This window comes from Opisthocomus hoazin, chromosome 3 (genome assembly GCF_030867145.1).
Source record: "Opisthocomus hoazin isolate bOpiHoa1 chromosome 3, bOpiHoa1.hap1, whole genome shotgun sequence".
In the NCBI taxonomy this organism is placed as follows: Eukaryota; Metazoa; Chordata; class Aves; order Opisthocomiformes; family Opisthocomidae; genus Opisthocomus; species Opisthocomus hoazin.
The window spans coordinates 16,749,538-16,765,841 of record NC_134416.1 but is presented as its reverse complement, the minus strand read 5'-3'; the positions used below and the strand labels follow the sequence as shown (position 1 = coordinate 16,765,841).

Genomic DNA, 16,304 nt, shown 5'->3' with positions numbered 1-16,304 from the left:
TTTTGCCAGAGCGGCTGCTACCGGCTTGGGGAAAACTGAGGGGAAAAAAATTTAAAGATTCCGCAGTACGTGAGAAATGTAAATACTCAGGTTCTGCCCCGCTTGTGCTCAGTTTGTTTCTGAACCCGCTGCGTCTCCTCCCCGTGAGATTCAAGCGCTTCACTTTGCAGGGGAAAGCGAACGAAAATGGCAATGACAATCAAATGCACGAAAGGAAGGATCGGCAGCTCTGAAATATTCACAACAAACACAATTTTGATTAAAGAAAGAACTCTGTTTTTAATAGGTTTTTTTTGATCATTAAAAAAGTTTAAACCTGCATAGCAATCATTTCAAAAATAATTATTTAATGTTCCATAATGAAACTGTACACGACCTAGTCTCGGGCGGCCGCGGCGGGCGGGCAGCTGGGCGCAGTCCGGGGCAGCGCAGCCCGGCGCCGCGACGCGCTCCCCGGGGCCGGGCGCTGGCTGTCGGCGGCACAGTCTGGCTCCGGCGCCGGCGGCCACGCGGGGCGGCTCGGCCCCCTCGGCAGCGCTCCTCAGAGTCGCTCAATGTCTCGGTACTTCTTCCTCAGGATGGAGACCTGGTCTTTAAAGAGGACGGGGTCGAGCCTCATCTGAGAGTGGATCAGCGGCATATAGCCAAACCAGCTGGCGAAAGTGTTCATGCAGCTCTGCCGCTGGGCGAAGTGGTCGGGGTCGGCCCAGCGCGAGGCCCGGGACGTCTGTGTGGAGAGGAGAGCAGCAATCAGACCTCCGCCGCCACACCACAAAATGGCGGCAGCGGGCGGGCGCCGCGGCCAGGCGGGCGCCACGCTGCGCAGCGGCGCCCGGGCTCTGTGGCAGCTGGAATCTGCTCGGCACTTCACCCCAGCCCTCGCTCTTCTGTTTTTAAACCCTCAGTCTGTTTCAGAGATACAACAAGTCCTTAAAAACCACCAGGAAAGACAAGAGGGCCACCGCTTCCCACCGGAGGTGAACACGCTGTGGCAGCTGCTGCCCACGGCCTTCAGCCGTAGGAGGAAAACACGCCACAGTTGTTACGGTTTCTCAGGTCAAAAACGCACTTTTGCAGTCCAGATCTGCAGAGATTTATACAAGAGTAATTTCAACCAGCTCAGCAAAAGTGCTTATGTGCTTGGCATTACTGCTGCGCGTAGATGTCCTGCAGGGAAAGGCAGGGTGCTTCCAGGAATCCCACCGGCCAAGGCCGGTGTATAACACAGTACTGTCTCACGGACAAAGAAAATAGACCAGAGTTCCAAGGTACATCGCGTTAAACTCTGACCTGAGAAAAAGACCACGCATGTTGCGTACATGCAGTACTGTGGCGTGATTTGCCAAAGCTCAGGGCTGCTGTAATTCCTATGAAAGTCCATTGAAACTCGGCACCTCTAGAAAAATAAGGCCCTAACAGCTCTGAAGCAGTGATTATTCTCCATCTGTACCTAAACTACATGTACAAACGTAATAAAACTATTATTTAAGATAAACTATGAATGCTGAGAAACAAAGTTTTGTTTTGTGCCACTTCTCATGCATCTCTCTATAGCACTTCTGTTTCCACTATACTTTAAAAACTAAAATAAAATCATAAAAGCAAACTAAAATGCAAGGAAACTGATGAAGTCAGGGACTTTGCCAAGTGAATGGGGTATCAGACTTGATCTTTGTCCAAGGCCTGTCCACTTTAGCTCAAGCGGTAGGTTATAACGTGAACTGATTACAGACTCTTGGTTATACCGAGCCACTAAAGTGCAAGCAACAGCTTGTTGCTGGAGGATTATAGCAGACATTCTGGCCATTAACAGTGAATTTCCATACGACTATTAATCTCTGTCACAACACTGAGGTTATGCTAATTTTTTATTTGTCTTTCAAGGAATTATGAACATGGTCCATTACATTTCCCAAAGCTGCAGGAACAACTTGTCTCTACGAGAGAGTTATAGCTCGTGGCTGACTCAAGTCACCTGCGCTATAAGAAGAAAAATGAACGTTCAGGCTTTGCCAAACAGCCAAAGCACGGCCCTGTGGAGATGTGAAGCTCTAACTGGAAGCAATAGATACTTTCTGGATGGCACCTTCTTGTTCATAGAAGGTCTCCTGGGTCCCCAGATGAGTCAGAATTGCTGAATTACTGCCTATTCTTGAGATGAAAATGCATTGGCATACTGATAAGCAAGTCTACAAACTGGCTCAGCCACTCCCCAGTCAAAGATCCAAGTAATACCGATAGATGAAAATGTGAGGGGAAAAAAAAGACAGGAGGTTGTTTAAGACTTGCAGGCCTTGAAGGACTTGCTATTCCTCCCATCTCTCGCCCACACAGCACAGGAGGACATGTGTTCCCAGGTCACCACGTATCCCTGTTACTAGAAGTTGTATCCATTTCTGCAATGACAGAGCACTCATCCAGTAGCTGGAAGAGGCTCTAAAGCAAGCATTTCATGGCTGAAACGAAATGAGTGAGTGATGCTGGGACAAAATGTTCCTTGTGGGAAAAAAATGCTTGAATATCACAAATTACCTCTGTTGTGACAGTCTGTTGTCAGTGCTTGAATCACACTATGTACTTTAAAACCGCACAGGGACGGCCTGGTACATTCTATCCATTAATACTACTTAATTATAGAAACCTTTCTAGAATTTACTCCTGCTTCTAGCACTCCATGGCTAGGTCTTACGTCTAGAATATTTATTTAGAAAACTGGAGTTTAACTGAAATTTGGTCACCACAATCATCAGTTCCATGAGTTTGGGATCACCACGAATAACACCGTGTCAGGAAACTATGAAGAGATGCTGTCATCTACAGTAGACGTTTGCCATTTCTCCTTTTGGATTTTCCTTCATTATAATAAGCATATCTAAAGTCTACTTATAGTTCTGCTAACCTAAAAACTGCAACAAAACAGACAGAATTCTATCACTCTGTCAATCTAACCTAGAAGTCAAACTGTCATATTATCAATACATCCCAACTGCTAAAACATGCTGTGGCTACATACCTGTCCCATCATGGTCTCCTTATACTGTTTTTTCTGTGTTACTTTGACTGGAGGCAATTTTGTCACGGCTGACACCAAAAAATTCATTAGAATGTCCTCACAATTGGCCAGTTGGTCCACCATATTCTTTAGGCTGGCAGGCAGGTAATGAGTGTACAGGTAGTGATAATATCTGGAAACCAACAGCAGGGTTATTAACACAAGTCACCAGGCTTTCAGGGATTACAAACTCCAGGAGATTTCTATCATCTGAGATGAGACATAAGTTTCGTACTCAACCCTGGATATACCACTTCCTTTCTTCAGTCTCATCCCCCAACAAGAAGGGAGAACAAATCAGTATCTCCTCAAGACTGTAAATGGCACTAATGGAGAAACAAAATGTATGCCTTTTTGTAACTGGTTTGAAAGAAATGATGCAGACCTAAGTATCAAGGTAATGGAGGAGTAGGAGCGAGAGCACCACACTGCTATAATGTGACAGACAACGTCCATGAATTCATCCTCCACCTCTTCTTTCAAAGCTGTTCAGTCGCGAAAACTATTAAACTGGCCTACTACTGTCCTTACTGTTGAAATTATTCTCATTGGGCCAGCATCATCCCCTCTGGCCTTTCTTCTCCTTTGCGGGGATGTAGATTACTTACTCCAGAACCTGCTAACTTCCTCCTAAAATCTAGAGAGGCCTTTGATCTGCTGAAGTCCTAACAACAGGGGTTTTCTCCAATATTCCGCAATATGCTGATCTGTGACGTGTCCACTGTACTACAGTTCTAGAGTAGCCAGAAGACTTTGCAGTCTGCAGCTGTCAGCCAACACATACCCAGAGCTGGTCTGGAAGCAACCTCCTTTCTGCTGTGCTACAGGCCATTCAGCCGAGCAGCTTAATGAATTCGGGAACTCTTTGAAGTGTGTAATTCCTGATGTTAAAAAGAGCAGTCCGACTGCCTCAAAATACAAGTGACTTCAAAGAGACCCAGCAAGCGCAATAATGATTACCAGATCCCCAGAGCTAAACCAAGAACTTAAATTATTACCCCATTAAAAGTAGACCCATTTATTATCTTTCCATTTTTCCCCCCTCCCCGGAACAATGTTCTTCACCCCCCTTACTATTTTGTTTCATGCAGAAGCAGGACAGCAGATGCTTTGGGTTCTTACTTGTGGTAAATAGCAGCTCCTGTCAATACCATGGAATAGTCATTAGTCCATTTGGAGGTATACCCCCACCTCTCCTTAGTGTTGTCCCAGAAATGACTGCGAGCAGGGTACCCTACAATCCTCTCTGGAAAACTCTGCCAAACTGTAAAGGCAAAATCCACCTGCGGACAAAAGGCATAGGCCAAATGAATACTGAAATTGTTTCAACAAATGTCAACAAAACAAAATATTACCTTGCCACTAATTCATAATTCAAAATCTTGGAACTGTTGCAAAACATTAATTCTACGTATTCATCAGTGAATTAAACTGACTGCTTGACATTTTGCCCTATAATTATGCACATTTTAATGGTTCCTCTTAAAGGGAGTTTAGAGCATCACAGCATCACATTAACATTTTCAAGCTTGCCCTTTACATATCAAACCTTTTCAAGTAACAGAAAGAACAGGTGTAGGTGCGTGTATTTATACTTAGGTGCAGTATAGAGCGGTAGTAGCTATGTGGTAAACCGAACCTTTTGCACATCTTTGTGCATCTCACCTACCACTTCAGTGCTGTCAACACAAAGCCTGGAAAATCAGGAGTCGAACACTTTAAATTATAAGGGTGGCTCAGTGAGATTAAAACATGCAATCAACGCAGAGTCCTTTCACAGTTTCCACACGTTTTGAGCCTTTGAGGTACATGCAGGTCATACTTTTAAGACTGGTTACATGCTCAGGAGGGTTAAACATACAGCTTAATAGAAGATAAGATTCCCATGTAGTTAAATGGCTTTAGGACCCTATACTTTAAGAGAACGCTTTATACTGTATGAGCCACAAAAAGATGTCAAATGCTGCCAATAGTGTTTTTTTATTTTATTGTCTTGCTGGTACTATTTTAATAACTCGTATCACTGAGAATTGAAAAGGTGACAGGACATTACTACCCCAGGATCCCACCAAACAAATCCTGATGACACAAGGAAAGAGATGATTGGGGGAGTTTGCATTAGATTTGAAAGGAGTTTGGTAAAAAAACTACACATGGAAAGATTTTTATCACTGTAAAGTTGGTTGGCAGTCTCTCCACTTTTAGGTCTGGAGCTCAAGCTAGACCAAAATTTTAAAAAGAGTTAAAGATAATTCTAATTGTCCCAGTCAAACCCAAGAAAATGAGGGATTTATTTCTGCACTGCACACCAAGTTCCCTCCAGTACCAGAGGGACCTAAAACTTTGCTCAAAAATGCTTGAAAATCCTTCCAAGAACCCAGCCAAAGTCAAGGGTGCAGAGGTTAGATAAAGAATAGCTGTTCTGAGAACAGCCACACTTTGTGTGATTGCTGTCAGGCTTCTCTCATTTACAAGTGTTTTTATGAAACAGAAGAGTCGCACATGTACTGGAGCACAGAGTTAGGGACTGGTTATTTTCTTTCAAGTTGTTTCAAGGAATCTGAGGCCAACTAGAAAGACAATGTGCACAAACCAGTTACCGTTGCGATAGTTCTGATCTCATCCAAATCAATACCACATGAAAGAACTGAAGGGGGTTTTTTTCCCTGTAAAGGCCTTTGCTATAAAATGCGACATCTGTTTTCTTTAGAGAAGTCTGAGAATCTCACACTTAAATAAATAATAAAGCAGCTGCACTTGGTGCCCTCACTTGTGCTTTCAAGTATCTGTCCCTGTACCACGGAGATGCAGTGAAGTAACCACTCTAAGAGAAAACTGCCTTTATTAAAGAAATCCCCAGTCCTCATCCTGTATTATTTTCAGCAGCATTGCCACTCAGCTGATCAGCAGCAAAAGCCAGGCAGGCTGCTGGTCTCTTCAACCCCCAAACCACTTCTGACCCATGCTGATTTCTATCTGTTTCCCACACAAATGCCCCTCTGCGTATGTGACACGGCTCCTCTCACACGAGCAGTGACGCGCCTTCCTGTTGTGAACGGAAAACCGTTACTACGCTAGAGCCGGACAGAGGGGATAATGCCCCCGGCGACTGCTCCTCCCAGCAGGGATGGGATTGTGTTGGACCACGTTTCTAAATTGCCTTCTCGGGGCCCTGAAGCGGTGCCACAGAGACCACCTACGAGCAGCCAGTTTCACAGCACGCATTTCACACCAGTGTTTGAACGCACTGTTCATTTGCGTAAGCCACGTGACTGGGGGGGAACCAAAGCACTGTAAAGGCCCCAGTTCTTCAGAGGAGCCACCAAAGATTACTGCTGACCCCATCACCCTGGCAGAGGCACGCTGAAGCTGCAAGGTGGGTGCTAGCAAGAGCTGGCCAGCTGGTCCTCTCTGCAGCGCAGGGGCCAAGGGGCTCAGGGAGCGAATACCCACCGTGCAAACATCCAGTATCGGCTGCAAGCTGCTCACAGGAGGGAAGAAGCCACAAAGAAATGTGTATGTTGTCTCAGACAACAACAAATATTTGTGTTTCAGAATGTTTAGGGTAAAACACCGCCAAGCTGAATGAGAAACACTATTTCATATGTGTTCCAGAAGCCTGACTGACTCCAAAGTTTGGATGATGACTAAATACCAGGCAAAACAAACCAAAGCCGCAAATCCTCACGGAATCCACAGTCTGGATTGCTGTAAATACCACCTCAGTGCAACAAAGTCCTGGAGAGGTCTTACCACGGCCCTCAGGGCAACTGAGACAGGACCCTTCATCCTGAGCAACAACCTGCTTAGGAGCTCCAGCCCTAGGATAAATGCCTTTTATTGGTTTTGGTTTGGGGTTTTTTTGGTTGTGCAGGGCTTTGCACACAAGTACTGTGGCAGCCGCTGTATTCTTCCTCATCTAGCAGAAACTACTGAGGCGCAACCACAGTATCAAATGGGTTCAATGCCAACTACTTCTCCCATCTGCGCAGCAGAAGAGGGCTTCCATGGCTCCTTCTGGAGCAGTCTGACCAACAAACAAACAACACAGACCAACAAATCCATACTGGGGAGAAGAGAGGTTGCAATCTCATCCATTTAGAACAAATTCAGTGACATCTTAGGGTATACAGCAGTGACTAGTGACTAATGTTAGGCATCTTTTCACTGACATATAACCAGTGATAGCATCAGTGAAAGGTCCACATCACTGACAAAAAAGCATTTTTATAAAGGTGAAGTGGGGAGAAGGGAATGGCTACGAATATGGGGAAAAAAAAGGGAAAACAAAGGAAAATCGAGTTTTTCAAGCTACTCCCTGGCCGTCATTAATAATGTATTTCCCAAATATTGCACTCTATATAAACTGTCATCAGTTTCCCCTGTGGTTCTCAGGAAGACGTTCCAGAAATCAATACTCATCCCAGTTGTAAAAATTGGTTTTCTACAGTATTTTTCTTTTCTTAGCGCTATCTTGCTCTTGGCACAAACACTCCAACACCTAAGCTACCAAAGATCTCCAATTTTATGGGGCGACGCCATGGTGAGAGAGCATTCCCCAGTGAAATCCTGCATTAGGGTGGCAACACCGTCTTCTGGAGTGCCAGCAGTCCCCTGCTGCTGACACCCCTTCCTTCCCCACCTACACCCTACTGATAACGTGGGGGGAAAAAAGCTACCCCCATCAGAAAAGTGAGAACAGAGTATTAAAGCTGACTGCTCTTGGCTGCCTACACCCGCCTGCAGCTATGTTACTAAAATAATGAAGAACGGAAGAACCATATGCTAATGATGAGCCAATTAACCAGGGCGAAAAGCTCCTCTGATGGCAGGCAGAGGCAGGGTTGCTGAAACAAGTGCAAGGCGTTGAATCTGAGAAGCATAGCAGGAAATCTAACATTTGCTCGCTGGTGAAGCCAAGAGAAGAGTATATCTGTTGTGCTCAGGACGAGCTGAGGAGCCAAGCAGACTCCCCAGACGACAGAGACCCTTACCTCAGTGGTTGAAAGCACGGTGTCCTCATCCAGGCTTAGCACTGCATCCGTCACTATGTTGTCGTAGGGCAGGAAGCGACTGCTCATAACCTGTGGGTTCCAAGGCAGGAAGGGCAGGAAAAAAATCACTTGAAGGACTCATTTCTAATGGAAACACTCTATTTTCTTCCTCACTCCTATTTCCTCTTGTCTGAGGCACATTGCACGTCTCTGTCTAACAGAAAGGACCCATCAGCTCAGGAGTGAAAGACTGTCATTTTCGTCACCCCAGCAGTCAGCCTACACCTTCTACCCGAGGAGTTCACTTCCAAACAGACGTCTCTCTTTGGAGCAGATTGCTTTAACTGCAACAGTCCTTATGGAGAATTAGATGTACCTTCTTCAGGGAGGACATTTTCCCTGGTAGCTAGGACTGTCCCTCCGCCCTCCTTGCGGGGTGTGAGGATAATGATAATGAAGCACTGAGAAGGACTTCGCAGCACTCACAAGGTTATGCAGCTGGGAAAACCAAGGAGTCCAGGCTGCGTGTGAAGGACTTTATGCTACCAGGATGGTTCTCCTGTAAAGTGGTACAGATCCAGCTCTGTGCATTGCTCCTATATCTACAGGGAGCTGCTGCCAAATGGTGCTACATTCTCCATCAGAAAAAGAGAATATGCTAAAGAACATGAGTATCAGTTGAGCTTCACCTGCATCAAGAATTATACCGGTGCTGTAGTATTTTAAAAATGCTAATTCACATTCTTAATTCACATAACTACACACACATATATATAATACCTATATGCAGCATAAGCTTTTAAAAACTATGGCAGGACAGTTCTCAAAGCAATACGAAATCGATGGGAAAGCGGGATCAAAAAGATACCATCAAGAAATGAGAATCCATATGGTTTCTTTAGCAGACTAATTAGCACCCTTTGAGAACTGATGAATAGTAACAAGGACACTACACTATTTTTTTCCCTCATTTGCTAGGAAAAATATCCTAGCTAGTTAATAGACTTCATTTCCAATTTATTATGCCAAGAAAACACTACAAAAAACAGGCCCAGTAAGAGGTAATCACTGTATGGAAACAGGGATGTGGAGAATACACATCCCTCATAATGGACATGGTTGGTTCTGCATCCCCTGCAACCAGTTTGGAAGCAAGTCCCTAAATCCATGCCTTGACTCAGAGAAAGCTCTGTCTCTATAATCAGGAGGTTCATGGTGTCTGTCTGGAGAGTACCCTCCATTGCTACGATGGCCTCGGTCGGGGAAGGCAGTGGCTGTGAGGAAGAGGTGATCTGGCAGGGGCTGATGGTTTTGCTTTGCTCAAGCAAGGCAAAGCAGAGCAAGCAGCCAGCAGGAGACCAGCGTTCTCACCGCAGCTCTTTTACAGACCATGTAAAATGGTCAAATAGTAAAACAGTCGGGACTACCCATGTATTTTGGTTTTTTTTTAGTTAAAGCTCCCTTTTGTAAAATGGGTGTGATAATATGTCTTGATTTCACGGGGAAGAGTAAAGGTTAGGTAACGGCAGACCTCCGTGACCACATGCACAGAGTAACTGTGCCTGCCAGTCCGCTCCAGTTAAGTCTGAAGATGAAAAGGAGTTCCTTTGTGCAACCTTTGAATTGCACTGCTGTGGCTCGGCAAGCTTTGTCCAAACAAACAGCTTTTCTGCGCAAGAAGCCATTTGGCATACGTTGGGACATTACAAGGAAGAGACTGTCCACTATAAACACACCTTTGTGTACTCAGGAGACTCGTTTGTAATCTAAACAGTGCCTGGGGCCAATTTCTACAAACACTGTAGAACTGCTCAGAGATTTTTCTCCTCTACCTCACCTCTGCAAGTTTTCCAAAAAGAAAGGAAAAAACCCACAACGTTCAAAAGGCTCAGAAATCACTACAGCCTTTCTTGGCCCTGCAGCAACTCTACTGATGCTGTTTGCATGGCTAGCTAAGGCAAGAGCCATTAGCTGCCAACCTCGCAGGACTCTCGCTCTCCTCTTGTTAAGGTGACCAGGGGGAAAGACCAAAGATGGGACTATAAATTCAAAATATGATTGTACAGCCAAAGAAACTAAAAGTTCCCTTCACAAATGCAGAGCTGAAGAGCCAGCTGCCAGAGATGGCAGAGGGGACTGGCCCAAATCGGCCTCAGTCGGAGTCCAGAAGCAAGAAGTCTTGCTCCTCCCAGGCCTGCATTTGGAAAGGAATCATCCACTTCAGTGTGGATTTTAAAAGAAGCCTATTTTCTCATCTGGGCGGTGTCTGTGTTGAATTTGTGGAAGTGCAAACAAACCAGCGTGCTGCACAGTAAGAGATGACACAATGGCTTTGTTCCCACACAAGTGTCCCTCGTCCCTTCCTTTTTTTTTGGGTAGTGGGATCCCATCACTGGCAGCAGGACCCTACAAGGCCATGAGAGAAGGTACTTTTCAAAGGCGCGTTAACACCATTCATTGTCATCTTTTCCTCCACTTTTGAGTCCACAGTTGGCCCCCAAGTCTTGCATCAGACTGCTCAGACTCAATTAATCCAGCTGCATCACTACTTTCATGCACCTGCAGAGAGACAGAAACCTCCAAGGATGGGGTCAGCACTACCTTCTCTCTGGGCCACATTTCAAAACTAGGTCCCACCTGTGAATCTCAGATTCATGGCACTAATTGCCATGCTGACGATTTCTCAGAACATGGGGTCTCATGCATGAAACATGGATCTGTGACCAAGCTGGTGTAAAGGGCCGAGGAACAGAAAGGAGCTGTCACACCATTGGGAACTACAAAGCTTTCACCAAAGCAGCGGGAAAAATAAATTTTGGTCCCATTGGAGAATATATGCAATCTTTTATAATGTTTCTCTCCACCTACCTTGCTCTCTCCTTCAATGACTATGACAGGCACAGAAGTGGCAGGCCAGCGGTGTTTGGCCGGGAGGGGTTTATCACAATTCCATAAAACAATAATCTGAAAGAGAATATTGGACCATGATCAGAGACCATTGTTGCAACGCAGTCCAAACCCTAAGGACTCAGATCTCCAGAGAGAAATGTTATATTCAAGCTAGGAATTTCAAAATCAACAACAATGACACAAACCTGTATAAAAATAACACTTCCTACAGTAGTTTCACCCTCCTGGACTATTTACAGTGTACGTCCTCTCAGACAAGTATGGGCTGGACAGGAACTCAGGAAGTCTCCATCCAGGCCAGGTCATACGGATGTTGCTGATTTACTTTGGCTCTCGTTAAAGGCTAAACCACTTGTGACACTCCACTGCAAGAGGGTGCTCCTGCTGAACTCCCCAGGGTTTGTTTCAGAGAAGCCAAAACCCTGGCATTGCTGAGACTAAGAGCCACCGCCGGAGGAAGGAAGATCACGTCGGGGCTCTTCAGGCACAGACATCCTTTTGCAGTTCGCAGCACACGCAATCCTGATCTTTAAAGTGCAGCCATTATTTATCCTGCCTCATGAAACAAAGGGGTTTAATTACTGTCTCTACTCCCCTCACACCGTACTCAGAATTTTTGTTTCCCACATGTGCAGGTCACAGACAGTAGAAATCTCAGAGAAAATAAACATCAGAACTGAAATGCGGGTTTGAAACAGGAGTGAGAAGATCTGAAGTCAGTAGGTTCTTCACTCCTGGGACAGTGGTTTTGTCTCCAACGTGACTGACCGTCAAACAGCGCTGCTTACCTGTGCACAGTACTGGGACTTGGCTACAGCAACCAGGAGTTTCAGCACAGGCTGCGACTGGGAAACCAGGGGAGTTACTGCGTGGATAACGGCAGTGAATGTGGAAAGAGGCTTCAGACCTGAAGTGAAGAGAGATGGTGTTCAGTAAAGACAAAATTGCCCCGGTGAGTACAGATTAAAGGACTCCGGAGATGGAAAAATAATCTGCACTTAATGCAAACCTTGCCAAGTTTTTTTAGGCCATCTCCTTTCGTCTCGGATGCTAGGATACCAGATGCTTCAGAGGAGATCATGCTTTCCTTTAACTCCTACACCCTCCGAAATCCCTGACTCCAACACAATTACTGCCTTTTCTTGCTATTTCCACAGATGTCCTGCAATCTCTTCCTTCCACCCAGTTTGTCCCACAGATAGTATTGACATCTAGCTACTTTAATCAAATGTCTTTCGTGACACGGGCTCTGTTTTGCTACCTGGCTCCGGATGCTTGATGTTTTCTACAGATTATCTCCACAACTTCCAGAAGCTTGTTCAGTTTCCTCAGTTCCATTACAGCCTCTGTCAGATTTTTGCTCTTTCTGGGTCGATCCCCATCCACGCGCATCTCCAGTTACCTCCTGAGGTGATAACTCTGCTTGCACCCTTGCCTTCCATTCTGATATTTTTGTCTCACTATGATTTCCTTTTCTGCCTAAAATAACAGATCCTACTGGCGTCTACCCTTCATTACTGCTCTCAGTCTTCTCTAAATTCATCTGTGTGGGGTCATAGTCATTTTTCATCAAAATTCCCACAGAAACCTTCTCCTCCCTTTTTAACGCGGTAACTGTGAATTTTTAGCAGGTGAGCAGTACAGATCCACACAAGTGGGACGGCACAGAATGAGCCAAAAGTGGCAGCAGTGTGGTAAGCAGGATCACTTCAGCCTGCAGGCACATGCCCCTGCAGAACTCATCGGTTAAGCTCCGCTTCAGGAACAAGCCACGAACCTAAGCCCTATTCATTCCTTCTAGTGGGATCCATGTGAAGACACACAGTATGGAGAGTAAATCCATACCAACTATGCACTCCAATAACAAGTGTCATGGGTAAATTACCACTTTTCCAATTTTCCAAGCACAAATAAACAAAGAAAGCAAAAAGCTATTCCTCTTATGTCCCCTCGGGCCATGAATGGGTCAGCAACTCAGGCATTAATTACTGGCAACTGAAAAGTATGAAGGGACATAGATTTTTTTTTAAATAATCTTTGCAAGTGAGAGGCACACGAAGCATGTTGATGAGGCAGAGACATTCCAGTCTACAGTGGGCAGGGAAGATTGAGACAGGATAAACGAAAGGCATCATTAACTAGAACTGAATGGTAAGTCACTCAGCACAAGCTACTCAAGGATCAAATTCCAAATTTCCACTAGAAATGCCAAATACCACTAGATTAAAGCAAGAATTCACTTACCGAGATTAGCATAGTAGTAAGGAAAATCTCCCAGATATGAGGAATACTGTGGCAGTACAAATAACCCTCCAGGATGTTTGTTCCATATTAAGCTGTTACGTGATATGTGCTTAAATATTCTGTCCTGAATAATCTGAAAAACAAGAGAGGCGATGATTTTTAAATAGACTGTAATAGCCACTGGTAGAAGCTTCAGGGACTTCAGCTGAGTGGAATCATCGCCCATTTTGCAGAAAGCTGAGGCACACAAATTACTAGACATTCCTGCTTAATCTCTCTTAAAATGACACAAAACCTGCACACTTCCACAGCACTTCAGCAGCTCAGGCTTTGTGCAGTCGGTTTCAGAGCACCTCATTAGTCTTTCTGGACATCGGGACCTTGCAATTCATTGCATTTTGTATTTCAAGTCAAATATTTTGTCTATTAGAGTATCTTAGCAGTTGTAAGCCCAATTAGTTCATTGTCAGTTTTACTCTCCAGAACTCATAGAAGATAATTATTTGAGGATGGCATTACAAAGCTAGGTATTATTTTGAGATAATGAAAGCATTCAAAACCACAAAGACTTTCAGCAAATCAGGCTGCACTAATTATTCATTTTTGCTTAATTATAAAGGGATATTAGCATCCGGATACATCAGTGGTTCCACGTCTCAGTTCTATAACAGTTCCTTGTTGGATGGAACAGAAAAAGATCTTTTGGCGACTACTGCCTGTCTCTGCAGAGGGCCACAAACACAGATCCCTAGATTTTTAAGGTCTGAACAGATTGGTAGGTCATCTACTTTATCATCTGGATTACCACAAGCCACAAAAAAAGATAAAAGGGCTGTACAATTAATGTACATTTATAAAACTAATTACAGTTACTTCATATCACTTGCCAGTACGCAAGAACCACAGTGGTTCTTACACCGATGGGAGCTCTCTCAAACCTGCTGCAAAGGCATAACAAGATTCAGAGGTGGGAAGATATCACTGGACAAATTCAGCCTCCAAATAAGATGCACCTTCTAAGGGCAACCTGCTGTTGGGCCACACCTTCTTATAGATTTGCTTTCCCCCAGAGCATCAGAGGTAGGCAGTTCTGGACACAGCAACATAGAATCATACAGGTTGGAAAGGACCTTTGAGATCGAGTCCAACTGTTAACGTAGCACTGCCAAGCCCACCGCTAAACCACAGAATCATAGAATCATCGAATGCTTTGGGTTGGACGGGACCTTTGGAAGTCATCTAGCCCAATCTCCCTGCAGTGAGCAGGGACATCTTCAACAAGACCAGGTTGCTCAGAGCCCCGTCCAACCTGACCTTGAGTGTTTCCAGGGATGAGGCCTCCACTACCTGGTCCAGTGTTCCTACACCCTCATTGTAAAAAATGTCTTCCTTGTATCTAGTCTAAATCTACCCACGCTTAGTTTAAAGCTTGAAGACATTACTCCTTGAATTCCATGTCCCTGAGCACCACGTCTACACGTCTTTTAAATACCTCCAGGGATGGTGACTCCACCACTTCCCTAGGCAGCCTGTTCCAATGCTTGATAGTCCTTCCAGTGAAGAAATTTTTCCTAATACCCAATCTAAACCTCCCCTGGTGTAACCTGAGGCCATTTCTTCTTGTTCTATCGCTTTTTACTTGGGATATTGCAAAGAGCTTCGGCATGGCAAAGAAAGACTTTTCCCCCAGGTCGGCTAAGCAGGATCGCCTTGCCGCCTTCTGCAGCTCATCATCTGGGATCTCCTAAGGAGATCTCATGTAATTGGTAGTTTATGCATTGCACAGGGCTCAAGTGCCAAGAACACACTGGTTCTCCTAACATCTTGCCTCAGGATAGGTGCATCTGGGTGAAACTCTCTGGCTCTGAAGCTGAACTAAATCTGATCTCTCATCATTCATTCTGCCCCCACAGGCTATGGAACTAAAGAAGGTATATACGCACAGCACAGGAAAGCCAACAGCAAGCAACAAGACCCAACACAAGCCAAACAAAAGCAGCTGCTGGAGTCTACATAATCTAAAATCTTTGTAAGCAGCTGAGTTCAGGGACATTTGGTCAATACAGAACATGAATAAGTGTTACCACAAGCAGTGGTTTTCCTGGAATTTTTGATTGCCATGACAAAAAAACATTAAAACATCAGTCATATTGTACTAGACAACCCACTGCTGGTGGCAATATACGTGCTGCTAAACTGGGACATGCTTGTCTGAATTTTGCCTACAGCCAATTACAATAGCTAATAGGCAGTAATTCGCACACATGCCTAAGTTAATTTACCTTTTTTTAATTTTTTTGGTTTCAGAATAACACATTTAGGACTGTATTTCCTGCACTGACAAGAACGTGTCTGAGTATTTCTGTTTGGAAAGTTAGGTGTATCAGTTGTCACATCTCCTGCATTGCAGTGGGGAGAGGAAAATAAGACGATGACTGCTGTTTCTCCATCTGCAAGTTATGCCACTAAACAAAGACAGAACCTAGAAAGTACGTATTTTTGAGTGTTTACCACAAAGCCTAAACATTGCAGCTCCTTCCTCCTGCTTTCTCAGAACTGGGGCATAATCAGATAAGGAGAAGTCTGCGAATCCACATGGTCAGGAGGTTTTCACAGATGGTGGAGTTTTCCACGGCGCTGGTAGCCAGCAAGGCTGCGGGTTAAACACACGGCTGGCGTTCAGCGCTGGCTGGGCGCACCCAGAGCGAGCGCAGCTCTAACAGGGAGCAGCCCCCGGTGCCACGCAGCACTCGCAGCTGTCAGTACGCGGCAGGCACACCGATCTCACCCACGCGGGTCCGCGCCAGGCTGGGGAGCTGGCCTCAGTGATTTATCACAGTTAACGAACGGAAGATTAATTTCTCACACTCCTGGTCTACAGAAGAAACCTAGCTGTCTGTCATGATAGAGAGGAGAAAAGACAACTTGGCTGAAAGAGAACAGGAAAGTATAAAAAAAGATAACACGGAGGACAAATCAATTAAAATGCAGAGTGTATAGCATCGCACACATTGCAGAGACAGACAGCAGCTACACGGTCTCTCCAACGATGAGGCACGACAGGAAGTTTAATAACAGAAGGAAGGGGTTAGGATTTCTGGTGA

The 16,304-nt window shown here is 45.0% G+C and overlaps 1 protein-coding gene across 1 annotated transcript in view; it reads right to left on the bottom strand.

Moving 5' to 3' along the window:
- Positions 1–253: 253 nt before the first annotated feature.
- The window catches only part of EXT1 (exostosin glycosyltransferase 1), a 179,597-nt gene continuing 163,546 nt past the window's right edge, over positions 254–16,304 (bottom strand). The window contains exons 5-11 of the mRNA XM_075415651.1: positions 13,201–13,333; positions 11,745–11,863; positions 10,915–11,010; positions 8,047–8,136; positions 4,175–4,335; positions 3,014–3,185; positions 254–727 (exon numbers count right to left, since the gene is read on the bottom strand). Coding sequence (XP_075271766.1) covers positions 542–727; positions 3,014–3,185; positions 4,175–4,335; positions 8,047–8,136; positions 10,915–11,010; positions 11,745–11,863; positions 13,201–13,333 — 957 coding nt within the window. The 3' untranslated portion in view covers positions 254–541. The remainder of the gene's footprint in view (positions 728–3,013; positions 3,186–4,174; positions 4,336–8,046; positions 8,137–10,914; positions 11,011–11,744; positions 11,864–13,200; positions 13,334–16,304) is intronic.